Genomic DNA, 27262 nt, shown 5'->3' with positions numbered 1-27262 from the left:
CTTAACCTCTGAACCATCTCTCCAGCCCTGTTGTTTTGTTTTTGTGAGACAGGGTTTCTCTGTGTAGACCAGGCTGGCCTCAAACTCACAGAGATAGGCGTGTACCACCTCCATGCGGCTTGAATTTTTGTTTTGTTTTGTTTTGTTTTGTTTGAGACAGATTCTCTGTATGGCCCTGACTGTCCTGGAATTCATACGCCACACACACACACCCTCTTTCTGGGATCTCCTATTTTTCTCCCTCAGAGTCCTAAACCACATCCCTTTCTGTGCCATACAGGGCAGGCTATTAACAGCTGGCAAAAAGACCATGCCCTATAGGAGGCAGTTATCAGCTGTGGACAAGCTAAAGCCCAAACTAAAATCCCACACTTATAATTAAAACAAAAACATACTTATATAACATAACTGAGTTTACAAATAAACCAAAACTTCCATTACACAAATTAGGCTTAGTACATTCTTAGACATTTTCTAGTTTTGTTCTGTGCCTTTTTCTCTGTGGTATCTGTTGATCAGTTATAGACATATAAAGTATTGATTGCTGTTACTAGTGGCTTCCAGTGACTGTCCTTTACCAACACCTGTGTCCCACTCCTAGGGGTTAAAAGTGGCCTCTCAGCACTCAGGGAGGCAGAGGCAGGCGGATCTCTGTGAGTTCGAGGCCAGTCTGTCTACAGAGTAAGTTCCAGGACAGCCAAGGCTACGCAGAGAAACCCTGTCTCGAAAAGCCAAAAAAAAAAAGAAAAAAGAAAAAAAAAGTGGCCTCCTCCATCTTATTGATGTCTAGCAGTGCAACTTTAGTCATTACTAACCTCTCTGCAGCCAATTTTCTCACCTTTGAAACAGAGAATACAGGATATTCATGCCTCCAGGGGACATCTGGATAGCTTGCAGAAGTGTGAGGACAAAGCTCTTATCACGGGCCTGTGATGTTATCGCTATTCTTTTTTCTTTCTTTCTTTCTTTTTTTTTTTTGACTTTTCAATACAGTTTCTCTGTGTAGCCCTGACTGTCCTGGACTTGCTTTGTAGACCAGGCTGGCCTTGAAGTCACAGAGATCCACCTGCCTCTGCCTCCCTAGTGCTGGGATTAAAGGCCTGTGCCACCACACCTGGCTGTTATTGCTATGCCACCAAGTCTAGCTAGCTTAGGGACCCACTGCCCCACTGTCTCCAAAGCACCTCAGGAGACCTCCTGTCAGTCAGGGATGAGGTATATTTGCTGTGTTTGTACCAACCTCTGAATCTGGATCTACAGAGGAGTTGAATACCTTGCTTTTTTGTTGTTATTGTTATTGTGTTGTTTCGAGACAGGGTTTCTCTGTGTGGCCTTGGCTCTCCTTGATTCGCTTTGTAGACCAGCCTGGCCTCCTGCCTCTGGAGTGCTGGAACTAAGGGTATGTAACGCCTAGCTATACCTTGGCTTTTGTGTTTTTGATTTTTGGATTTGTTTTGTGAGCCAGCCAGTGGTGGTGCATGCCTTTGATCTCAGCACTTGAGGAGCAGAGGTAGGTGGATCTCTGTGAGTTTGAGGTTAGCCTGGTCTACAGATCCAGTTCAAGGACAGCCAGGACTATGCTGTCGCCCCATGGCGGGGGTGGGGGGGGGCGGCGGGGAGGGTGCGACAGTGATGATTTGTTTTGTGGGGTGTGGTGCCACATGCCTTTAATCCCAGCACCCAGGAAGCAAATGCAGAAGAGATTTCTGAGTTTGAGGGCAGCCTTGTCTACCTAGTTCTAGGACAACCAGGCTAAGTAGAGAAATCTGTCTCAAATAACAACAAGAACATTTTTATTTCACATGTGTAGGTAATTGCTTGCGTGCTATCTGTGCACGGCTTGTGTACAGTGTCCATGGAGGCCAGAAGAGGGCCTCCTTCTGCAGCATGAGCCAGAAATGGTTGTGAGCCCTTTGGGTTTGGGTTTGAGTTTTGTTTCTGTTTTTCGGTTTATCGAGACAAGATTCCTCTGTGTTTCCCTGACTGTCCTGGAACTCACCCTATAGAACAGAGATCCTTAAGTCATGTGTTGTTGATCTAAACCTGAGTCCTCTGAAAGAACAGACAGTGCTGTTCACCACTGAGCCATCTTTGTAGCTCTTGAAACACATTCTTAGTATTCCCAGTGGTGGGGGACTTTGTAAAGTCAGATTGACAACTGTCTCCTCTTATACTCAGGGCTTTGCAGATATACACAGAACAGGTGCAAATAGGATCCAACTAGTCATTTCCCAAAGTTAGATCTGAAGTGTCATGTGAAAGTTGTCGCTTGAGGCCATATACAGGCAGCTGTCCACGTTCTTGGCCCCTCTTTTCCTGACAGGGCAGTTTGTCATGAGAACTTGCAAGTCTTCTGAATATTTTGTAATTCTGTTGGCCCTAACTGTCTATATTTACTTTTTTTGTGCGTGTATGTATGTATATGTGTGTTGGCAGCAGTCAGTTCTCTCCTACTATGTGGGGTTCAGGAGTCAAACCCAGGCTATCAGCCTTGCTGGCAAGGGTCTTTACCCTCTGTGTCATCTATCTAGCGCCTGTTCCTTAGCTTTCATTGGAGGTCTGTGGGTACTCAGGAATCAATAGTATGACCTTCAGGAAATGCAGTCTTTGAGGAAGGAATCTGCAGATCATCAGGATATGGAAACAGAAATGTGTGGGACAGGAAACCACTCAGCAGTGCGGTGGGCTTTCTCCCTGCTGTACTTACTCAAGACCCCTAGGACTCTGGTCTTCTTAAAAGTAAAAACACAGCCGGGTGTGGTAGCACACACCTTTAATCCCATCACTCTGGAGGCAGAGACAGACGGAACTCACAGGTGGATCACTGCGAGTTCAAGGCCAACCTGGCCTATAATCTGAGTTCAGGACAGCCAGGGCTCTTACACAGAGAAACCCTGTCTCAAAAAACCTCACAGAGATCCACCAGCTTCTGCCTCCTTGAGTGCAGGCATCACAGGCATGCACTATCACATCTGGCCCAGCATGCTTTTTTTTTTTCTTTTAAAGATTTATTTATTTATTTTATGTATGTGAATGCTCTATCTGCATGTACACCTGCATGCCAGAAGAGTGCATTAAATCACATTATAGATGGTTATGAACCACCTTGTGGTTGCTGGGAATCGAACTCAGGACCTCTAGAAGAGCAGACCATCCAGTTGGCTTATTTATGTATTTATTTACATCTCCAGCAGATTTATTTTTTGTTTGTTTGTTTTTTGAGACAGGGTTTCTCTGTGTTAGCCTTGGTTGTCCTGGACTTGCTTTGTAGACCAGGCTGACCTTGAACTCACAGTGATCCACCTGCCTCTGTCTCCTGAGTGCTGGGGATTAAGGGTGTGTGCCACCACCGCCCAGCTCAGCAGACTTATTTTTAAAGGAATGGCTTAAGGGAGAAAAAAAATGGAGTATAGAAGTATGGACTAGAAAACAAATACAAATGTAAGCTGTTTTACTAATTATTTTATAACCACAAACTCGTATAGAGATGATGCCCTGTACAAAACAGCAGATTCAAACAAAGTGTTCCCTTAACAAGGCTGAGGATTCAGTCTATGGTATTGGAAGTTAGGATGCAGTCCTTGTTTTTGGATGGATCACTGGGTGTTTGGCACAGTCCATACTTTTAACCAGACTTGAACAGAAGAATGGCCACCTGACCCAGGTAGAAGTAGATGGAGTGTTTGGGTTCATGTGTCACGTAACTACCGAAGTTCCGCCCCACAATGCAGTACCAGGTGGGGCTGTACTTCTTGTCCAACTCCTTTTTGATGTGGGCCGCAATATCCTTGTCTATGTTGTACTTCCTACTTCTCCAACCCCTGAGTAGGGCACTCTACTGAGTGCTGTTGCATCTCTTCCCACATGTCTGCATTTTATCACCGCCTTCCAGTCATGGAGCAGGGGCCAGGAGGCTGCTGTGAGCTCCTGGGGAGCATGCTGGCACCGCTCAAGCAGCAGAGGAGAGCTGGTTGCTACCAAAGCCGTGGTGCATCTCAGCCTGCATTTTTAATACCTACATTGTAAAGAGGATGCCAGTGTGTTGACATTGTAGATTTCCACTGTTGACAGTGTCATTTCGGAAAGAGGTATATTTTCGCTGGGTATGGTGGTGCATGCCTGTACTCACCACAAGGGAGAGGCAGAGTCACAAGGATCAGGAATTTGAGGCCAGCCTAGACCACGCAAACCCATAGAACAACAGCAGCAAAAACCCACTTTGCTTGGTATGGTAGACCACACCGGCAGTCTTAGCACTCAAGAGGCAAAGGCTGTACAGTCAAGGCCAGCCATGGTACAGTGATGGTGCCTGTCTCATGCAGCAACAAAACAAAATGGCATTTTGTTGTTGTTTTTGTTATGTTTTGTTTTTGAGACAGAGTTTCTCTATATAGCCTCGGCTGTCCTAGACTGGCTTTTGTAGACCAGGCTGGCCTCAAACTCACAGAGATCCTCCTGCCTTTGCCTCCCTGAGTGCTGGGATTACAGGCAAGCACCACCACGCCAGGCTGAGCATTTTTTTTTTTCAAGAGATAGATTTTCAAATTGTGTGTGTGTGTGTGTGTGTGTGTGTGTGTGTGTGTGTGTGTTTGCCATGTGCATCCATACCTACAAAGACCAGAAGAAAGCATTGGGTTTCCTAGAGTTACAGCTGCTTATAGGCCATCTGGTCCCAGTGCTGGGAATGAATTCAGATCCTCTATAGAAGAGCAGTATGTTTTCTTAACTGTGGAGCCATCTCTTTAGCACCTGAATAGTTACCATTTTTCATTGCATTGGTGTGTGTGTGTGTGCGCGCACACACTTGAGAGCATGCTACAGTGTGCGTGTACCAAGCCTCCCCCTAGCCTGGCTGCTCCCTCAGTAAGTATCTCAGCCTGAGGGGTCTACCTCCTTATCCAACAGTATCTCTTAGATGAAAGAAAGTTGTTCCACAGCCAGCTTTACACATCTGAACTTAAAATGCACTGCCTCTTCAGTAAAACGAGATCAGAACTTATTGTTCTTCTCAGAGCTCAGCTCACTGGCTTATATGAAGAAAGCATAAATAGCCAAAACTCCACAAACTGTGGGGTCAGGAAGATGGCTCAGCAGTTTACAGCACTGGCAACTCATGAAGTGGGAGTCTGAGCTCAGTCTCTATCAACTACATGGCAGCTTATAACCAGCTGTAACTATAGTTACTGGGGACCAGCTGCCCTCTTCTGGCCTCCTTAGGCACTGCATGCATGTGGTATACACACACACACACAAATACACAAACACACGAGCACAGGCGCGCACGCACACATGCAAAACACCCTTACACATAAAATAAATTAAAAATCTATGAGATTGCATCACTAGAATGGAATTAGAAAATGTTCAAGAAACTTGTGGCGGCTGTGAGGTTGAGACGCTGAAAAAGAGAGGTAGGATGTTTTGGTAGAACAGCTGTGAATCTGGTGGTGGACGTCAACAGTGCAAGGGCTTTATTTCTGAGGAAGCGACCCCCATCCCCCAGCCTATCTGCATTAGTAGGGCTGAAACAGGCAGCTAGCTTCCTGTGTTTAGGCTAATGCTGGCAAGAGATGACATTCAAAGATCTAGATCTGTGTGATCCAGCTGGGATACAAATGCGCCTTTAATCCAGGAGACAGAGGCAAACAGATCTGAGTTCAAGGCCAGCCTGGTATAGAGCAAGTATCAGGTAAATAAAAGCTTAAGTCCAGGCATGGTGATACATGCCTTTAATCCCAAGTGAAAGTAAAGTTAGTTTGTAGAAGAAAGCACACATGTTTGAAAGTGATGTGTATTGAGTGCCAGAAAAGGTGATGATGAATCAGAGACGATCTGATAGAATAGGATACGCCCAACTCTGAAGAGAGAGGAAAGGGACGCTACTTAAAAGGCAGTTTTTCGGAGAGGAGGCAGTTTGACCAGGACAGTAATAGAGAGAGGATTGCAGAAAGAGAACTCAGGTGAAGAAGGAACAGGCCAGAAAACAAGAGGAAGCCAGTAGACTAGAGCAGACTGAGTTAGTTTGAGGCCAAGCAGAGCAATTCCTGGCTGAGAGAGAAGCCAGATTGAATAAGTCAGCAGGGTGTTTGAGCCAGACAGCAGAGTTGAAGCAGCCAGCCCAGCTCTCAGAAAGAACAATTAAAGGTGAACTCACGAAGCAGTGAGTCTCAGAGGGTGAAGACATTCCAGGCCTGGGTTAGACTGCATGGAAGCTAGAAGCTTCCAGGACTAGACCTAGGTTAGCAGAAGGAGGCAGTGAGGCAGTCCTTATTCTTTAACACAGATGCTAGTTTTTTGTTTGGTTTGGTTTTGATTTGATTTGATTTTCGAGATAGTGATTCATCTGCTTCTGCCTCCCTAGTGCTGTGACACGAAGCCTGGCCTTTATTGTTTGCTTGTTTTTGTTTTGTTAGGATGTTTGTTTGTTGGTTTGTTTTTTCAAGACAGGGTTTCTCTGTGTAGCCTTGGTTGATCTGGACTCTCTGTAGACCAGGCTGGCCTCAAACTCACAGCGATCTGCCTGCCTCTGCCTCCCGAGTGCGGGATTAAAGTCATTCGTCACCATGCCCGGCCCTTGTTTGTTTGTTTGTTTTAAGATTTATTTAATGTATATGAATTCTCTGTTTTCATGCACACCAGAAGAAAGAATCATATTTTATTACAAATGGTTTTGAGCCTGCCTCTGCCTCCCAGAGTGCTGGGATTAAAGGCATGTGCCACAGTGCTCTGCCTTTTTTTTTTTTTAAGAGAATTCTGAGCCGGACATGGTGGCGCACGCCTTTAATCCCAGCACTCAGGAGGCAGAGGCAGGTGGATCACTGTGAGTTTGAGGCCAGCCTGGTCTACAAAGTGAGTCCAGGACAGCCAAGGCTACACAGAGAGACCCTGTCTCGAAAAACCAAAAAAAAAAAAAAGAGAGAGAGAGAATTCTGGCTAGGCGTGGTGGCACACACCTTTAATCCCAGCACTCGGGAGGCAGAGGCAGGCAGATCGCTGTGAGTTTGTGGCCAGCCTGGTCTACAAAGCTAGTCCAGGAAAGATAACATAAAGAAACCCTGTCTTGAGGAAAAAAAAAAGAGAGAGATGAGAGAGAATTCTGACTGGCTGCCAAGCATGGTGGCACACGCCTTTATTCCCAGCTCTTGGAGGCAGAGGTAGGCAAATTCTGAGTTGGAGGCCAGCCTGATCTACAGAGAGAGTTCCAGCATAGCCAGGGATACACAGAGAAACCCTGTCTCGGAAAAAAAATATGTGACTATGATTAGTTACGATTTAGCTCCAGAATGTTAATGACTAGCTGGGAAAGAACCCCCCAGGAGCATGCTGGCGGTGCTGGGTTGACGGTTAGCAGTGCACAGCACTCTGTTAAGCACACTGCAGTGCCTTGTGTCTTGTAAGCAGCCTGACCCTGTGCTGCAGAGCTCCAGGGAATGCTACTCCTATGCTTCTCTGTTGACTGCAAATGTGTGGGATGAGGGATTGGGAAGGCGTCTTCCCTGACGAGCCTTTGTTTTTGCCTCTCCCCTTCGGTGCACGCAGACTGATGCGGATAGTTTCTACATGGCATGCAACGGCCGCCAGTTCAACTCAATTGAAGATGACGTTTGCCAGCTGGTCTATGTGGAAAGGGCGGAAGTGCTGAAATCTGAAGATGTGAGTGTGAAGACATCTTAAATCTGATAAGCAATGTTGCTGCTTGGTATAGAATTGAATGTGAAGATGCTTGCGGAAACATCCAAAAATAGGCCTTACCATGGAGATTGAGAGTAGAGACAAAGGACAGGTTCTGGGGTCTCGGAGGAAAGGGGAATGGGGTGGGCCAGCTGACGGTATAGAGGTTCTTTTGGGCTGATAGAATGTTGGCAAATTTGATGGTGGTGTTTGGTGCACGATGGATGGTGGTGTGAATGTACGAAAGCCAGAGTTTAAAATGGAGAATCTTAGCGCCTAGGCTACGGGGGGTAGGGAGTGAGGGTGGATGGATTCACAGGTAGCATGGCAAGTCCAAAGCTAACCTGTGCTGCATTGCAAGGTCCTGCTTTTAAAAAAAAAACATGGAAAAGTTAAATCTTGTTTTTAAAATGTAGAAAACAGGTGTGGTGGCATATGCATGTGACCCCAGCACTCAAGAGGCAGAGGCTATGGACTGGTGAGGTGGAGGACAGCCTAGGCTATATAACAAGACCCTGCCCCCATATCAAAGTAAGAGGAAATCTGCACTGTTGACGCTACCTCAGAACAATGGAGCACTGTTTGGAGCATAAAGAAGCATTTTTTTTTCCAAACTATTCACGCAAATCTCCTTCCTAGCTTTTTTTTAAAGGGTTTTTCTATGTCACCACGGCTGTCCAGAAACCCGATGTATAGACTAGGCTAACCTTGAACTCCTAGAAATCCACCTACTTCTACCTCCCAGTGCCAGGATTAAAGCCTTTTGGTTTTGGTTTTTTTGGGGGGACAGGGTCTTCATGTGTAGCCCTGGCTATCCTAGAACTCACTATGTAGACTAGAGGGGCCTCAAACTCTGTGAGGCTGTAATAGTTCCTTCTTTTTCAAGCAGACCTAAGAATCTGGCTCTCTAATGCCTTTAATCCTAGCACTTGAGGCAGAGGAAGGTAGATCTCTGTGTGTTCAAGTCCAGTATCTGGTTTAGAACAGCCAAGCTTCACAGACTCAGCGGATAAAGCAGATTAAGCACTCTTAACTGCTAAGCCATCTTTCTAGCCCCTAGTCTCTCAAATTCCAGGTGACATCACTGTGGCCAGCTCTTGGATCTACTTTAAATCTTTTCAAATTACATTTTTATGTGCCAAGTGGTGGTGGCGCACGCCTTTAATCCTAGCACTTGGGAGGCAGAGGCAGGTGGTTCGCTGTGAGTTTGAGGCCAGCCTGGTCTACAAAGCAAGTCCAGGTCAGCTAAGGCTACACAAAGAAACCCTATCTTGAAGAACAAACAAGCAAAAAAGAAAAGAATTAAAAAGGGGACTGGAGAGATGGCTCAGAAGATAAGAGCACCATTTGCTCTTCCAAAGGTCCTGAGTGCAATTCCAAGCAACCACATGGTGGCTCATGACCTTCTGTAGTGAGATCCAGTTCCTTCTTTTGGCAGGCAGGCACACATGTGGGCAGAATACTGTATAAATAATAAATAATTTTTTTTCATTTTTTAAAAGTATTTGAGGACAGCCTGGTCTACAAGGTGAGTCCAAGACAGCCAAGGCTACACAGAGAAACCCTGTCTCAAAAAAACAAAAAAATTAAAATTAAAAAAAATAAATAAATAAAAAGGTGGTAGTAAGAGGATTAGAACATCAAGGCCTTCTTCAACTATTTCAAAAGTTTGAGGCTTGCCTGAGCTCTACCTCCAAAACAAACAAAAATCAAGACTTAAAAAAAGGGGGGTAGGGGCCAGGCATGGTGGTACACGCCTTTAATCCCAACACTTGGGAGGTAGAGGCAGGCGGATCTATACAAGTTCGAGGCCAACCTGGTCTACAAAGTGATTCCAGGACAGCCAAGGCTGCATAGAGAAACTCTGTCTCGAAAAACCAAAAAATTTTTTAAAAATTTTTAAATGTTAAAAAAAAAATAAAGCCAGGCGTGGTGGCGCATGCCTTTAGTCCCAGCACTCGGGAGGCAGAGGCAGGTGGATCACTGTGAGTTCGAGGCCAGCCTGGTCTGCAGAGTGAGTCCAGGACAGCCAAGGCTACACAGAGAGACCTTGTCTCGAAAAACCAAAAAATAAATAAATAAATAAATAAATAAATAAATAAATAAATAAAAGTGTGTGGTAGGGTGCTGTAGAGATGGATCAGCAGTCAAGAGCTCTTGTGGACAACCTGGGTTCAATTCCCAGATGGCTCACAGCCCTTTGTTAACTCCAACTCCAGAGGAGATACTGCCCTCTTCTGGGCTTCATGGTCACTGCACATACGTGGTACCAGACATGCAGGTAGGCAAAATACCAGTACATATGAAAGTTCAATCAATCTCAAGGCTATAGAGATGGCTCAGCAGTTAAGAACACTTGCTGTTCTTCCAGAGGTCCTGAGTTCAATTCCCAGCAATGACATGGTGGCTAGCAACCATCTATAATACAATCCGATGCCCTCTTCTGGTGTGCATGAAGACAGTGTACTCACATACATAAAATAAATAAATCTTTTTTTTTTAAGATCTATTTATTATGTATACAAATCTCATTATAGATGATTGTGAGCCAGCATGTGGTGGTTGGGATTTGAACTCATGACCTTTGGAAGAGCAATCAGTGCTCCTAACCTCTGAGCCATCTCTCCAGCCCTAAATCTTTTTTTAAAATTAAGTCTCTTTAAAAATAAAAGAAAAATCAGCAGATGCCAGACATAGCTCACACCTCCAATCTCTTTGCAAAGCTGAGTCAAGTAGCTTGCTACGAGTTCCAGGTGAGCCTGGTCTAGGGTGGAACTCCATCTCAAAAATGAACAAAAAAAGCATCAGGAACTCTCTTGTTTAAAGAAGAAGGCGGCAGAGGATGAAGGGTGGGGCTTAACCAGATTTTTCCTATAGGGCGCCAGCCTTCCTGTGATGGACCTGACGGAGCTCCCCAAGTGCACTGTGTGTCTGGAGCGAATGGATGAGTCTGTGAACGGCATCCTCACAACGCTGTGCAACCACAGCTTCCACAGCCAGTGTCTGCAGCGGTGGGATGACACCACGTGAGTGCAAGGGGCCCTTTATGACCCCTTCCCAGAATTCAAAATGACTGTCAACACTGCTAGTCTTTGACTCTGCAAAGCTGGCATCTCAATAGTGAAGAGACCTCAATGTTCCTCTCAGGTCTTGTGGAAACTGCCATTGATGTTTTGTGTGTGTGTGCTCGCGCATGCCTGAGTTTACATGTACCACATGCGTGCAGGTGCTCCAGGATGCCAGAGGGTGTCAGGTCCCCTGGGACTGGAGTAAATGGGTGGTTGTGAGCTGCCATATGGGTGCTGGGAATGGAGCCCAGGTCCTTCTTGTGCAAGAGCAGTAAAGGCTCCTAACCACTGGGCCATCCTTCAGTCCACATTGTTCTTCAAATACCAAGACCTCTTAAAACCCTTTTAGCCTCTGTGGGCACCTGCATACATGTGAAAACAAACATAGAAGTAAAATTGGACTGGATGGTGGGGTTCAGGCTTTTAATTCCAGGACTCAGAGCCTAGCGCTCAGGAAGCAGAGGCTATCCTGGACAGAGTTCCCGGACAGTCAAGCCTACACAAAGAAACCCTGTCTCAAAAAATAAACAACAACAACAACAACAAAAAGTAAAAATAGAAGAAATTATTAAAGCTTAGGCCTAGCAAAATGACTCATTGGAAAAGGCACTTGGTGTCACATGGTGGATAGAGAGAGACCACCAGTTCCACGGAACTGCCCTTTGACCTTTACACACAATAAATAATTAGGCTGATTCAAAAGCCCACTGAAGTGACCACACCTGTAATTCCATAATTTGGGTTGGAGTTTGGAAAGTCAGGAGTTTAAGTCTGGGCTACAAAGTGATCCCACCCCACAAAAAGGTTGAATCCAAGCATTGTGGTCATGCCTTCAATGCCAGTAGACAGAGCAGCTGGATTTTGGCAGGAGCTTCCGTCATTCAATACACTTGATGTTTTCTTAGACGCTGTGGAATGTCAAAATGCACTCACTGTGTGCTACAAAACTTTGGTTTTGAATAGTTCCCCTAGATTCTGGTATGTGACCTAGTCAGTGTCAGAACTCAGTATCAGTTTGTTTTCCTGTCCAGTGTCTGCCACAGCCAGCACACATGCAACGCAGAAGGGCCACTGTCTCCCTGTGCAGCTGCTCTGCCTACACCAGCAGCCATTTCAAGCACTACTTCCCACATTCTTTCTCCCCCTCTCCCCCTTCCTTCTCCCTTCCTCTTCCTTTTCTTCCCTCTCTTTTCCTCTCCTCCTTTTTAAGTACAGTTCTACCATTAACTCTCAGCCCCTGTCTGTCTGTTGTCTTCTTGAACTGAGCTCTCAGGTCTAGAGCTGTAGTTCCGTTGGTGAATTCTTTCCTAGCGTAGTAGCTGGCATGCCTACTCAGAAAGCCCTGGGCTCTATTCCTAGCACTTGCTAAGCCAGACATAGCGCATCCCTGTACTAGGGAATTGCAGACCGGAGAACCTGAAATTCAAGGTCATCCTTGAATACATGGAAAGTTTGAAGCTAGCCTACTTTATATGAAACCCATTTCAAAAGCAAGCAGGATGCTCAGCAGTTAAGAATACTTCCTGCTCTTGCAGAGACCCAGGTTTGGTTCTTAGCATCCATGTTAAACAGCTCACAACCAACTGTAACTCCTTATCTGGAGAATCCAATGGTCTCTTCTGGCCTCGGCAGGCACTGCTTCACATGGTGCATAGAATACACTCAACCACACACTGCCCATCTTCCTCTGTTCTAAAGAAAGTCAGATGGACCTTGGTTGCCCTTCTGCCTGCTTGCACATTTTCCTTACTCTTCATGACCTGGCCAAAGAATAAATTGAGCTTGCTTTCTTGGTGGCAGTTCAATCACCTACAGCTGTATCCCACTTTCTGTCATATTGATCCATTAAACAAAATATATTGATGACCAGTATTGAATATTAGTTCCTCTTGCATGTGATAGGAAAGAGTTACCCCAGTTGGGCATGCTGGCACACACCTATAATACTAACACATAGGAGGTGGAGGCAGAGGATCAGGAGTTAAAAGTCATCTTCAAACCTGAGGGGGAGGAAGTGTCCTGTGTATGTCTGAGGGTGTCTCAGCAGTTAGTGCACTGGCTGCTCTTGGGGAAGACCCAGGTTAAGTTCCTAGAACCCACAATGTGCTATTCACAGCCACTTGTAACTTCAGCTGACACACTCTTCTGGCCTTGGTGGGCACACACATACAAATAAAAATAAACCTTTATAAAACATTGCCTGAAGCCAGGCGTGGTAGTGCACACCTTTAATCCCCACGCTCAGGGAGGCAGAGGCAGGTGGATCTCTGTGAGTTCAGTGCCGGCCTGGTCAACAAAGCAAAAAAAAAGAAAGAAAGAAAGAAAGAAAAATGGCTGGGAGCAGAGTATGGTTGCAAATGCATTTAATCCCAGCGCTCAGGAAACAGAGTCAGGCAGATTTTTTTTTTAAGCTTTTTCGAGACAGGATCTCTCTGTGTAGCCTTAACTGTTGTCCTGGACTTGCTTTATAGACCAAGCTGGCCTTGAACTCAAAGCAATCCACTTGCCTCTGCCTCCCAAGTGCTGGGATTAAAGGCGTGCACCACCACGCCTGGCCCCCAGATCTTTTATTTTTGAGGCTGGCCTGGTCTATAGAGCAAGTTCCAGGTCAGCCAGGACTACATAGTGAGACTTGTCTCAAAAAAGCAACAAAAATAATTGGCTGGGTGTGGTAGCTCACATCTTGAGTCTCAGCACTTGGGATCAGAGGCAAACTGTTCTCTATGAGTTTGATATCAACCTGGTATCCATAGTGAGTTCAGGCTGGCCAGGACTGTGGAGTGAGGTCCTGTCTCATTCAAGTAAATAACCTTTAGAAAAGAAAGACAAAGAGAAAGCATAGAGAGGGGTGGGTTTATAGTGCAGGCTCCTACCTGTGTATAATCTTGGCCTTACCTTCAATGTCCCGGACAGGTGTCCTGTTTGCCGGTACTGTCAAACACCAGAGCCAGTGGAAGAAAACAAGTGTTTTGAATGTGGTGTCCAGGAAGTAAGTAATGCTGGTGAGGAGGGATCAAGAGCAGCTTTATTCCCCTGGGATTTTCTTCTGCCTGGTGCAGCTTAGATTCCTTTTTTTTTTTTCGTCAGGTGTGTGAATGCACAGATTCTTCATGCTTTTATTTGCTATTATTCTCTTAAAAGACTGAGGTGCCTACCAAATCACTTGTGAGTCTGTACTTAGGACTTTGCAGAAGCCAGGGAGGGGAAGTGGTAGACCAGTAAGGACCCTGGAAGGTTAGGCTTTAGAGCCTTCTTATTCAGAAGCAGCTCCTAAGTCTTCGTTCCAAGCCGCCATGTGGGCCAGTCATGTGCCTCCCCTCCCCCATCACCAATTCAGCTCTCCTCTCTTGGCAGAACCTCTGGATTTGTTTAATATGCGGCCACATAGGATGTGGACGGTATGTAAGTCGACATGCTTACAAGCACTTTGAGGAGACCCAACACACATATGCCATGCAGCTCACCAACCATCGGGTCTGGGACTATGCTGGAGGTGAGTGAGTGCACAGCTGTTTTCTGGTTAGGATCCCGTTGAAACTCCTCACAGTTTACAGTGGCATCCTCCTAAACGGCTGCGACAATCTCAGATTACATGGTTGCCCTCAAAGGTGCCAGGTTAAGGATGACCCAGATGGAGAGACGGTTTAGGTGTCTATTCTTTTTTTTTTTTTTTTTTTTTTTTTTTTTGGTTTTTCGAGACAGGGTCTCTCTGTAGCCTTGGCTGTCCTGGTCTCACTTTGTCGACCAGGCTGGCCTCGAACTCACAGTGATCCGCCCGCCTCTGCCTCCCGAGTGCTGGGATTAAAGGCATGCGCCACCACGCCCGGCTCTAGGTGTCTATTCTTATCCTCCCCCTACCCCCAAATTCAAGTGATTTAACCCCTTTTTAAAGAAAAATTCTACATCATTTAGATTTAGAAAAACAAGAAAATGTTTCAGAGTTAAAAGCATGGAGAACTGGCCAGGTTTTGGTGACACACACCTTTAACCCAAGCACTCAGGAGGCAGAGGCAGGCAGATCTCTGAGTTCAAGGCTAGCCTGGTCTACGGAGTGAGTTCCTGGACAGCCAGGGCTACACAGAGAAACCCTGTCTTGGGGGTGAGGGGCGTAGAGAACTTTTCATTCTTAAGAGGCCACCTCTGGCTGACTCCTCCTTTCTTTAGATAATTATGTCCATCGACTAGTTGCAAGCAAGACAGATGGAAAGATTGTTCAATACGAGTGTGAGGGCGACACCTGCCAGGAAGAGAAGATCGATGCCTTACAGTTAGAGGTAAGATGGCTACTAGCTGTCACTTTAACAATTACTCTTGCTATCTTCTTTCATTTTGTTTGGGCTTTTTTTCTTTGTTTGTGTTTTCTGAGACGGTTTCTCTGTGTAGCCTTGGCTGTCATGGAACTTGCTTTGTAGACCAGGCTACAAAGCCTAGCAGCTTTGACCTTAATATTGTCACCTGCCGAGTGAAACTTTTTTTTTTAAGTCTTGTCACTGCTGTGAAGAATTTCTATTTCTAATTTTTTTTTCCAAGTTGAAGCCATTCTGTGGTGTCCGTGTTTGTTGGTGATGTTTTCGTCTTACTGTTTTCAGTGTGTTGTTCCTGGCTGTCTTGAGTTTGGGGTCATAGTTACGGCAGTTCAGGCCATCTTCCACAGCAGCAGAAAGCAGGAAGGCAGTGCTGTCCTGTCACTGTCTCTACAGAAGCTAGATGTGGAATAGGCGGGGTCAGAGGGACCCTGCAGCCTCTTTTCTTCCCTGTAGCCTTTTATGCATAGCTGTGTGTTTAACATGGTTTCTGAGTTGGGCTCATTTATGTAAAGGCAATTCTGAGTTTATATGTTTGAAGAAACAATACACTTAGCACACTCAGATTTTTCTTCTGAGTGGTGAAGTCTGTCTGCCACAGACTGTTATCTGTGCAGAGCAGTCATGTAGTGTTGTTTGTTTGGCTGGTAATGTCTCATTGTTTATGTGGGTTTGGTTTGGTTTGATTTGAAGACAGCGTCTTTTTTTTTAAATATTTTATTTAATTTTTTAATTTATGTGCATTGGTGTGAGGGTGTCAGATCTTAGAGTTACAGACAGTTGTGAGCTGCCATGTGGGTGCTGGGAATTGAACCCGGGTCCTTTGGAAGAGCAGGTACTCTTAACCACTAAGCTATCCCTCTGTCGTCCCGCCCTTTTTTTTTTTTTTTTTTTGAGACCGTTTCTCTTGTAGCGCTGGCTGTCCTGGACTTGCTTTGTAGACCAGGCTGGCCTCAAACTCACAGAGATCCACCTGCTTCTGCCTCCCGAGTGCTGAGATTAAAGATGTTTTCTCTGTTTCTTGAAATAAGGCCTGTCTATGTAGCCCTGTCTGGCCTGGAATTAGATAGATAGACCAGGCTGTCTGCAGTGTTAGGATTAAAGGCGTGCACCATCATAGCTCAGCAGCTCTTTTTGTTTGTTTGTTTGTTTTCTAATTTCATTTGGTTGTTATATGTGAGCACCACTATGCCCATGGGGACCTGGAATCTGGAATTGGTTCTGTTGGCTGTCATGAGGTCGGTGTTACTGGATTTCAGAATTGGTGGTGGCTCTCATCTGGGTGCTTGTTCTGTTTCTAGTATTCTTACTTGCTAACAAGCCAGCTGGAATCGCAGCGGATATACTGGGAAAACAAGATTGTTCGCATAGAGAAGGACACAGCAGAGGAGGTAAGTGACTTCGTGACTGAAGCGCCAGAGCAGGGCTGCTGACAGATGCAGGGAGAGGGACTGTGAGGATTTTCCCCTTGATGCGCGATGATGGGGAGAGAGCTGTTTTGTCTCTAAAACTTAAAGGGTTTTGATAGTTGAATGGTAAGGGTATTTTTGTCTTTCACCTGTCAGATCTAGCTCTTTGTACAATCCCAGTCAGAAGGTAAAACAGGCAGGCAGTACTCCAGTGGCTGCCTAGCCTACCGCTTCCTCCCAGTGTCCTCCGTCAAGGGTTCTCCTGGCAACACTCAGAATTTATGCAAGTATGGAAGGTTTTGCAGCGTGGGTCAGCCTCTGGCGTGTCAGCTTGGGAACCTTAGGAGCTGGGTGTGTGCCTGCAGCTTTGTGAACTGGACAGAAATAAATTGGGCAGAAATGGTGGGGCTTCTGTGGTCACCCTGAGAATTACTGCAGTTCAGGGCTGCAGTTACCACAGTTTAAGTGATCCCTTAAGTGTGTCATGCATGGTGCCTGAGCCTGTAGCTCTGTGTACTCAGGAGGCAGAGGCAGGAGGATTGTTTAGTCCCAGAAGTTTCAGGTCACATAGCCTGTTTGTTTTTAAATGTTTATTATTTGAAGATTTTGTTTACGTGTATGAGTGTTTGACTGTATGTCCAAGTGTTCAGTACCTGTGGAAGCCAGAAGAGAGCATGAGCTCCCCAGGAACTGGAGTTAGAGATGGTTGTGAGCTACAATGGGTGCTGGGAACTAAACCAAGGTCCCCTCCCTGCAAGGGGAGACACTGCTCTTAAGCATTGAACCATCTTTCCTGCCCTCAAAATAACTTTTTTGTTGGTTTGGTTTGGATTTTTTTAATCTCAAAACACAGAAAATGATGTGACTTTTCAGAAACCTGTGCAGAAGGCCTGAGCTCTGTGTGCTTGATTTTCTTAGTTTGTAGGATGTTCAAGGAACCTTGAGCGTTCTAGAGAAGACAGTTTGAACGCACATGTGTGCATCTCCAGCAGCCGCTTCTCTTAGCAGTAAATGAAGTCTTAATTTTCTAAATGATCCCACTAGTAATTTAATTCCCACCTCCCTAGCCACAGTAGCAATGGGCTTTGAAATGATTTTTTTTTTACCATTTTTGTATTTTATTTTATTTCTTTTTTAATTTTTAAATTTTTTTTAACATATACATTTATTTTATTACCCATGAATAAAACAAACTATACATACCAGGGAAAAACATGAGACAATCGTGAGCTCTATAAATGTTACATTCATAGTGATTTGGCTATTTGTATTTGTCAAACTTGCAGTAAACATCTTTCCTGTCTTGTTGGGTCTAAATTTCTGAATGAAATTCAGTATCTAAAGCTGGGTGTGATGGCGCACGCCTTTAATCCCAGCACTCGGGAGGCAGAGGCAGGCGGATCGCTGTGAGTTCGAGGCCAGCCTGGTCTACAAAGTGAGTCCAGGATGGCCAAGGCTACACAGAGAGACCATCTTGAAAAACCAAAAAAAAAAAAAAGTCATCGATGAGGGGCTGGAGAGAAGGCTCAGCGGTTAAGAGCACCATCTGCTCTTCTAGAGGTCCTGAGTTAAATTCCCAGCAACCACATGGTGGCTCACAACCATCTATACCTTCTAAAGCCTTCTTTCGGTAGATAGGTGTACATGCAGATAGAGCACTCATATACATAAAATAAATAAATAAAATCTTTTTTAAAAAAGTCATCAATGAAATTCTTTTCGGAACTTTCCAGTCAGTGGAAGTGCCAGTGCAGAGACCCTAGAGGACACTTGACTTTACATCCTAAATTGCCACGCAGGGAAGAAAGCCTGTGCAGGTATCAGGAGCAGACCAGGGGTGCTGTCACTCACATTATAGACGCCCAGGGTGGTGTGCCGCTTCAGACTCACTAATGGTTTTCTGTGGCTTTACCAGCTTGACCACTCAAAGTGTTTCACACAGACCTTTGTGAGCTCAGCTCAGGACCCTCTCTGCCTTGTGAGATTCCTCAGGGTTAGTCACATTCCCTAAGACATGCCAGCAAAAGCAAACCAGGGCCAGGGAAGGGACGTCCCAACGGTAAGTTCATGGCTGATGTAGGCCTTTTGTCCTGCAGTGTCCTTTTGTGACTGGTGTGCTGTCCATTTGTGCTCCAAGAAGTAGAGCATGCTGAGAGGCATGGGCAGGTCTCAGTTGTGGGCCTCATAGCACATTCATGGGGATAGTGAGGCTGAAGGCAGTGATAGGCCAAGCACTTGTACACTTAAGGGAATGTGGCTTAGTACAGCCTTCATGGAATTAGGGGCAGGCACCCAGAGCCATGAGAGGGCCCTAGGTTTTCTTTCTTCTTAAAAAAATATAATTTGTGTCAGGCAGTGGTGGCATAAAACATTAATCTGAACACTTGGGAGGCAGAGGCAAGCAGATTTCTATGAGTTCGAGGCCAGCCTGGTCTACAAAGTGAGTCCAGGACAGCCAGGGCTACACAGAGAAACCCTGTCTTGAAAAACATAGATAGATAGATAGATAGATAGATAGATAGATAGATAGATAGAAAGAAAGAAACCCTGTCTTGAAAAACATAGAGGGGGTGGAGCAGGGAGAGGGAGAGATAGGATGGACAGACAGACAGAGAGAGAGATGGAAAGATAGATAAAACAAGGCAACAAATAAAGGCTAGAGTGTGACCATAGTGTTAGATGTGCCCCAACCAGAGGACATAAAGCTTTGGCCTTCAGCTTCATGGTGGTTTAGAGCTTGGCTTTGGCCAAGCTTGGTCGTGGACAGGCTCCCTCATCCTAAGCTAGAGAGACCTTGGGTCATTGCCTTGTCTTTCTCTGAGTCTGTTTCCTCAGAAGCTCATTGACTGAGAGCAGTGAATATAAAGGCTACTGGGCTCCTGGATGCTAGTGCGTAGCAACCAGGCCTCTCACCTCCCCTGCTCCTCTCATTTGCTCCCAGCTTGTAAGATTTGGGATTGAGGCAGTTCCCAGTTCTGCAGCTCTTTCTTTTTTTGTTTTGTTTCGTTTTTGTTTTTGTTTTTGTTTTTGTTTTTTGTTTGTTTTTCAATACAGGGTTTCTCTGTGTAGCCCTGGCTGTTCTAGAATTTGCTCTGTAGACCAGGCTAGCCTCGAACCCATAGAGATCTACCTGCCTCTGCCTCTGTAGTGCTGGGATTAAAGGCGTGCACCACCACCACCCGCTGGCTGAGTTTTTTTGGTTTTTGTTTTGTTTTAGTTCTGCAGCTCTTTACATGTGTGTGCTCCCAATGTCCCTAGCTCGACTCCAGCGGGCTCTTGGTAGGACTGCTATTGCCTGACAACATATCGTTCAAAACTTAGGTTCTTCCTAAATCTCTGAAATACGAATTTTTTCTATAGATACATGACTTACAGATTGACCCAAGACAAGCATGCAATTCTTTCATCTTCATGACACATCAGGAAATCAGGGGAGACCAATCTAGGTTTCTTTTGTTTTTAAATTTTTTAGTTTACTGAGACAGGATCTCCCAGGATGGCCTGAGACTCATTGTGTACCCCAGAGTCCTCTTGGCAATTCTCCTCTTGTAGCTCCTGAGTGCTGGGATTGGAGGTAGAAGGCACCCCCCTTGCTCTTCATTAGCTCTTCATGTCCATTGGCAGTTTCGCTGGGTACCCAGTAGCCTCTGGGCCTTTTTTATCCTAGAAGGAAGTCTTTCTCTCAGGGTCTCACAATTTTTGTTGCTGTCACAATTCCTTTCAAGTGGCTCAGGTGGACTTGTCTAGTTTGTCCTGGTATAGAGACATTGGGGCGGGATCAGTCCCAAAACCTCTGGCTCTGCCTGACCTCCATTTGCACTTACAGATTAACAACATGAAGACCAAGTTTAAAGAGACTATTGAGAAGTGTGACAGCCTGGAGCTCAGGCTCAGTGACCTCCTGAAGGAGAAGCAGTCTGTGGAAAGGAAGTAGGTATCTTCACTTCTTAGCAGCCATTCCACAGAAGCACCTCGCTTCCTTGGGAACATCCCATTTTCAGCATGTGCTTTCCTTATGGTTGCAAAGTTACAGTGACTTCTCATTTGTGCAGTTGGGGTGAGCAAGATGGCTTAGCTGCCAAGCCCTCAGCTGTCTGGATTCACTTTGTAGACCAGGCTGGTGAAAAGAAAGAACTGACTCACTCCCACACATGGTCCTCAGACCTCCACACGTGTACCTTGGAACACGTGTACAGACAGACACAGGAGACAAATGTAAAAAACAAGGTGCGATTGGTGTTCCACTTGAGGTGGGTGCCAGGTGGAACACTGAACTCTCCTGCGAGCCGTATGCAGATGGCTTTCATTTCTGCTTGCAGTTTCTGAGCCATCTTGACTGAGAGCTGGCAGTGAGGAAAGAGATTTTGTTTAAGCCGATGTCACAGCTCCCCCTTGGCAGGACCTAACAGCTAATGATGCTGAGTGAGGAGCCCATGAGCAGAATGACAAGAGCACTTGCTCTGTTACAGTAGGGACAGTGGGTGTCACTGGTAGCTGTTGCTAGCCTGTGATTCAGTGGCAGAGCATTTCCCAGCATGCACAAGGGCCTGAGTTTTTCCCAAACTCTGAAGAGGGTAAAGTTCCCTCCCTGGCTTCAGTTATATATAATATAGATGTAACAAGACTGTTAATAGATAAAGCTTCTGGGCATGGTGGCGCACGCCTTTAATCCCAGCATTTGGAAGGCAGAGGCAAGTAGATTGCTGTGAGTTCGACGCCAGTCTGGTCTACAAAATGAGTCCTTAGTGTTTGGTCCTTAGTGTTGTTTCTTTTGAAAATAGATTTTGCAGGAAAGTCTCAAAGAGTTCTAAAAGTCTCCTGTGATCCCTGTATCCATTTTCTTCCACTATCAAGTGAGTTTCTAGTGCATGTTGTTGGTTACTTTGTTTTGAGACAGAGTCTTATTATGTAGACCAGGCTGGCCTCCAACTCACAGAGAGCCACCTACTTCTGCTGATATATAAAGGCTTGTGTCACCATGCCTGGCCTAATTTTTTTTTCCCCGAGACAGTGTTTCTTTGTGTAGCCTTGGCTGTCTGGATTCACTCTGTAGACCAGGCTGGCCTCAAACTCTCAGAGATCTGCCTGCCTCTGCTTCCCAAGTGCTGCATGTGCCACCACTCCTGGCCTAATGTTTATTTTTAATCGTGGACAATTGTGTAATATAAAGTGTGTGTGTGTGTGTGTGTGTGTGTGTGTGTGTGTGTGTGTGTGTGTTAAAGGTGAGCCTGTGGAGGACAGAGGTGAGAACTAATTTTATTTTTGAAACACTGGCTGGCCTGAACTCACTATGTAGACCACGCTGGCCTTGAACTTACAGAGATCCACCTGCCTCTGTCTCCCTAGTGCTGGGATTAAAGATGTATATACCACAAAACCAAGCTTTGGTTTGGTCTTTTGGGATACAGTCTCGTTGTAGCCTATACTGGCCCTGAATTCAAACATTGCTTATGCCTTAGCTTTCTGAATTCTAAGATTTCGGGCTGGAGCCACCATAACTGGCTTCTTTGGCATTCTGATACATAAAAACACGGTACCTAAGCCGGGCAGTGGTGTTGCATACCTTTAATCCCAGCACTCGGGAGGCAGAGGCAGGCGTATCGCTGTGAGTTTGAGGCCAGCCTGGTCTTCAAAGTGAGTCCAGGACAGCCAAGGCTACACAGAGAAACCCTGTCTGGAAAAACTAAAACAAAACAAAACAAAATGGTGTCTCCTGTGGTGTCTTGATTTATAATTCTCTACTTAGGAGTGAGCACTGAGGACAGAGTACCCCGACTCTTGACCCCTTTCCCTCCTTGAGCACTATCTCTTTGAGTGCCACTTCCCTGGTGGCTTCCTCGTCATGGCCGTGTCTCTGTTAGAGTGCTGCTTCTGAGGTCCTGGAGCAGAAGGGGACATGGAGCAGGTGAAGCCAGCTCTGTCTCCCTGTTTTGCTCAAGGTGTACTCAGCTGAACACCAGAGTGGCCAAGCTCAGCACGGAGCTGCAGGAGGAACAGGAGCTGAACAAGTGTCTGCGCGCCAACCAGCTGCTGCTGCAGAACAAGTTGAAGGAGGAGGAGAAGCTGCTGAAGGAGACCTGCGACCAGAAGGACCTACAGATCACCGAGATCCAGGAGCAGCTGCGTGACGTCATGTTCTACTTGGAGACACAGCAGCAGATCAGCCACCTGCCTGCGCAGACAAGGCAGGAGATCCAGGAGGGGCAGATCAACATCGCCATGGCCTCAGCCCCCAACCCACCCTCCTCAGGAGCTGGTGGGAAGCTGCAGTCCAGGAAGGGCCGCAGCAAGAGGGGCAAGTGAACTTCTGAGACTTCTCCCTGGGACTTCCGGGGCACCGCAGGGTGTTCCGGGACCTTTGCTGAGTGGGAGGGTGGGCCCTAATAAGTACGCCTGAGGATGAACTGTGGTCATGTGGCTCCTTCATTTGTTGCGTGTGATGTGAGGAGACTGAAAGAGGGGTGGCGTTGGCGGCACTCCCCAAGGGTAAGTCTCAGACCTCAGACACCTCATGGCCGTTCTGCCTTCCAGCTGGGTAGACCCCAGGCTTGTGCGTTTTCTGTTGTTTATTCAGTTGGAGTACTTGCCGTTGAGTTCTGGGGTCGGTCAGTGACACAATATGACCTCTGAGGCAGCCGCACCTATCTTCTAAGCACAGTGCCTCCCAGCTGCCGCAGCTGCCCTCAGGACAGGAGCCTGATGCCTGCTACAGAGCACTCATCTCTCCTGCTATCCCTCTCTTGCCCATGGAGCTGAAGAGCTGCTGGCAGGTCACAATGAAGACACTAGGTTGTACACCAGGCACAGGTGTGTCCTCAGCAGCCATCTTGCCTGGCTTGAGGGCAGGGAAAACTAGCAACTGGGGCAGCCAGAGTAGACTCAGCATAGGGAAGCTGGTGACAGCTCTGTTTTTGATGGCTTCATATGAAATGTGCCTGTCAAATGAGAAAAGCCTTACTGGCTCCTCCTCAGCTCAGGTAACTGAGAGTGTCCTCCATCTAGCAGGAGTCAAGGGGCAAGCCTGTTGAGAGGCCTCTGACAAGCTCATGTGTGTTGCTGGGGTCACTGTATACTAACTGTTTACAGGCTGGCACATGTTTAGGTCCCAGCTAGAGGGAGCTTGTGCAGATTTCAGTTAAGCTTTTATAGAAAATCTAGCAGAGCCCCTTTCAAACAGCCATACAATACTTACTGTGACCAACAGGGGGCTGCGTGCCTCTCTCTAGAGCCAGGAACATCAAGTAACTTGTAACGTAATCGAACAGAATTGAAGGGACACCATGTTGGGATTTAGCTTCTAGAAGAGTCTAGGTAGTTAGGGCAGCCGTGTGTATTACAGTTTAATTTTCTGCTTTTATCATCAGCCAAAGGTTTGAAATGTCACGCTTTAGGGATTCTTTTTCTTTTCTGACTGGACCTTGTCCTTTTACCCGAATGTCTGACGTGTTGTCACCACATTGCCTGTGTTACTGATCATCCAGTTCTGTGGAATGTGTGTGGCATTTTTCAGAATGCCACCTGTAACTGCAGAATGAGTGTGCTCGGACTTTGTGGCTCTTCCTTAGGGCAGACCAGCACTCTGGTCAGATCCTCAGGCCTGAGCCACACAGGCGCCAGGAGCAGGGCCACCCCTTTAGAGCTTCTATTTTATCTAGAACGAGTTTTACACTGTTACAGTCTTGCTGGCTCGGCCCTGCTTGTCGTGCACATCTGACCTTGCAGAAGCTGGGGTGGGTGGTAGCATGCTAATTAAGTTTCCAAAGCGGGCTCCTCATTTCATTGCAATCCACCAAGCAGCCTGCCGCCCAGCCCAGAGGAGAGCAGCACTTCCCAGCCCAGGTTGGGGGAAATGCCTGGGAAGGCTGTGGCCAGAGGAAGCAGCAGATGGGCAGAGGGTTCCAAACTACTTGAAGGTCTTTTAAAAATGTTCCAGGAAAACAAAAATCAAGATGTGTAAATAAAATGTTATTTTAAAAGGTCAAAGAGTTATGTTTGAGTCTGACATTACACAGAATGGAAGCTATCATTGTGTTCTTCAGAACAAAGATGAACACTCAGTTTTCCCATACTCCCTTGACCAATGATTTTTTTTTAATGATACGGAGTTTATTAAATGAGCATGTGGAGAGAAGGAAAAGGGGGAGAACGTACCCCAGAAAAAACAGACAGAGGAAGAAAGAAGAAAAGAGGTAAACCAGGCAGAAGTTATTCTGCCCTGCGTGAAATTTGCATCTGTGCTGTTGCTTCAGAGCATGTGTCTAAGTGTCGGTGGCCTACTTCTTGTTATTCGTTTGTTTGTTGAGACAGGGTTTTCCTACGTAATAACTTTGGCTGTCTTAGAACTCACTTTGTAGACCAGGCTGAGATCCGCCTGCCTCTGCCTCCCGAGTGCTGGGATTAAAGGCATGCGCCACCACGCCCAGCTGGAATGTCGTCTTTGTTTTGTTAGTTTGGTTTAGTTTTTGAGACAAGCTGTGGCTGTCCTGGAAACTCACTTTGAGATCCACCTGCCTCAGCACAGCGCCCTGCCCCTCCCCCCAGCCCTATGCTGGGATTAAAGGTGTGCACCACCACACCTGGCCTTCCTCACCTCGACTTCCTGGACTGCTCACCAACCTCAGGCTTTTATTCCTAAGAGCTACGTTGCCAGGCCAACATTGCTAACCTGGCCTGCAGCAGATCAGTGTGTTGTGAACACAGAAGAGCCAAGGGAACAAATTCTGCAGCAGCTTCTTAGGATTGCACATTCCTGCCACATTAAAGGAAGAAACGGACAATATGTCATTTCACACAAGATGACTGCAGTCTTTGGGGGGGAGCCTAATGCTGAATGCTTTAGGTCAAAACTTTCTCACTGGGAATTATCCGGAAAATGTGGCTTTGGTACTTGGCACAGAGCTGCTGTGCTGCGCATAGCATTTGTTTCTCCAGGCCAACTACCAAGCTCGCTGCATGAACTAAAGCAGCTTTGTTTCTGTGCGGGCATTGCTCTAGACCCCCGACTCCAGTCTCTTTCAGATCCAGCCTGATTCTGCCTAGAAAAGAGTGAGTTCGCCTTCTGTGTCCTCCGTACAAAGGCCACGGAAACCCAGGATAATCCCAGCCTGACATGATGTGACTGCAGTGCAGTTCTTGTTACATGGTCAAAACTGGCCTCACATCACTCACAGCAGAGATGTCATGTAGGAGACCCATTCTGAGCTACCTCCATAGAGATGTCTTCTGCCATGTTTTGCCCAGAAGTAGTGGATCCCACACTAAGCCTCTTGTATGTTATAGTGTCCTAATTTATAAAGAAGACCCCCAAGGCTGGTGGAGACAGGGAAGGTAGCTCTGGAGGTAAAGTGCCTGCCATGCACGTGATGACCTGAGTCTGACCCTGGTACCCCATGTGAAAAGGCAAACATAGCGGCATGTGTTTGTAATCCCAGCACTCGGGGGTAGAGAAAGGCTCTTGGGCAATCACTGCCCAGTCAGCCTGACCTAATTGATAAACCCCAGCTCCCACAGAGAGACCACATCTCAAGGTTGGAGGAGAAAATACCTAGGAAAGGCACCTGAGGGTGACCTCCAGCCTTCACAAGCAGGCACACACTTTACACGTTTGCCCACATGAACACACACACCAAAAAAAAAAAAAAAGTATGGGACGGATGAGTGGTTGCAAGCACTGGCTGCTCTTGTTTTTTCAAGTCAGCGTTTCTCTATGTTATCTTGGCTGTCCTGAACTGGATTTGTAGACCAGGCTGGCCTCGTACTCACAAGAGATCCACCTGCCTCTGCCTCCCAAGTGCTGGGATTAAAGATGTGCGCCACCACTGTCCAGTAAATCTTTTTAAAACTTAAAAGCGTCAAGTGGGCATTATTTCCAGTGCTGCCATACAAGAGGAGTCTACAAAGCTCTGAAGCTGCAGGGCTTCTTCCCTGAGGCAAGCACCTTGGTCTGTAGACAGTTCTGGTTAGGTCTGTAGAAGGAGGTACCCTCACCACCTGAGAAACTGGCCTGTGTCACCTCACATTAATTAGAAACACTTTGTACCATGAAGTACCTACACAGAGTGAGAAGGGCCACAGGCTCCCTTCTGGGGTGGAGCAGATCTCAGAGAAAGGCCTAGAAGTAGAGTCAGCAGAAACTCTTAGGAGACAATTGGAAGCTCCTCTTGGAAATGCTCCAACAGAGAACAACCAAACTGACTTATCTCCTTTGGGCAAAGGTTCTGCCCACTCGACTAGAGTCACCAGAAGTGTCCCTTAAAGTCATCTGTGCTGAGACATACAAGCTTGGCCCATTCATCTTCTGATTCCTTTCCAATCAGGCAAATGCACCCAGCCCCCTCCAGCCTCCTGAAACACCAGAGCCACGTCACACTCCCCCACCTGTCCTTGGTAGGGGGAAAGAACCACTAAAATGCTTTTCTAAGTGCAGAGAGGCCTTGGGAAAGCAGCTTCTTGCATTTGTTCCCAAGCTGCTAACTGGCTTGGATCCCAGGCAGGGCCAAGTGCAGGACGCAGGACTCTGCAGGAAGGCCCAAAGGCCTCCATCCACCCCTCCCCCAGCACATTCGTCTTCAATTAAGTAGGAGTCTGCCTGGGCTGGGGGCTGCCAAAATTCTGGTCCAGAGGCAAAGGCTCCACGCTGAGGCCTAGAACCTGTCCTGAATGTCCATGCTGGGCTGTACTTGCTTCCAAGTCCGCATTTTCCCTTTGGCAGGATTCCTGCAGAAATGCTAAACTTTGCTGCTTTCTTTCTTCCTCTGGAAATTGGCTGCTTCTCCCCCATGCTGCCCCTCTGCCTCTCAGGGTTGTAAAT

General features: G+C 46.5%; 1 protein-coding gene and 1 pseudogene across 2 annotated transcripts in view; one reads left to right on the top strand and one right to left on the bottom strand.

Annotated features, from left to right (window-relative positions):
* Positions 1-24435, top strand: part of BRAP (BRCA1 associated protein) — a 30889-nt gene extending 6454 nt beyond the window's left edge. Inside the window, exons 5-12 of the mRNA XM_084762119.1 lie at positions 7540-7653; positions 10549-10697; positions 13653-13728; positions 14094-14232; positions 14904-15013; positions 16345-16434; positions 20279-20382; positions 22392-24435. Coding sequence (XP_084618245.1) covers positions 7540-7653; positions 10549-10697; positions 13653-13728; positions 14094-14232; positions 14904-15013; positions 16345-16434; positions 20279-20382; positions 22392-22755 — 1146 coding nt within the window. The 3' untranslated portion in view covers positions 22756-24435. The remainder of the gene's footprint in view (positions 1-7539; positions 7654-10548; positions 10698-13652; positions 13729-14093; positions 14233-14903; positions 15014-16344; positions 16435-20278; positions 20383-22391) is intronic.
* LOC311586194 (dynein light chain 1, cytoplasmic-like) lies at positions 2987-3882 on the bottom strand (annotated as a pseudogene). The gene has a single exon. The product of its transcript is annotated as a dynein light chain 1, cytoplasmic-like (transcript).
* Positions 24436-27262: the final 2827 nt, after the last annotated feature.

Source organism: Acomys minous (genome assembly GCF_964271855.1).
Source record: "Acomys minous genome assembly, chromosome: 16".
NCBI lineage: Eukaryota > Metazoa > Chordata > Mammalia > Rodentia > Muridae > Acomys > Acomys minous.
Note: the sequence above shows the minus strand (reverse complement) of the source record. Positions and strands in the feature narration are given on the sequence as shown.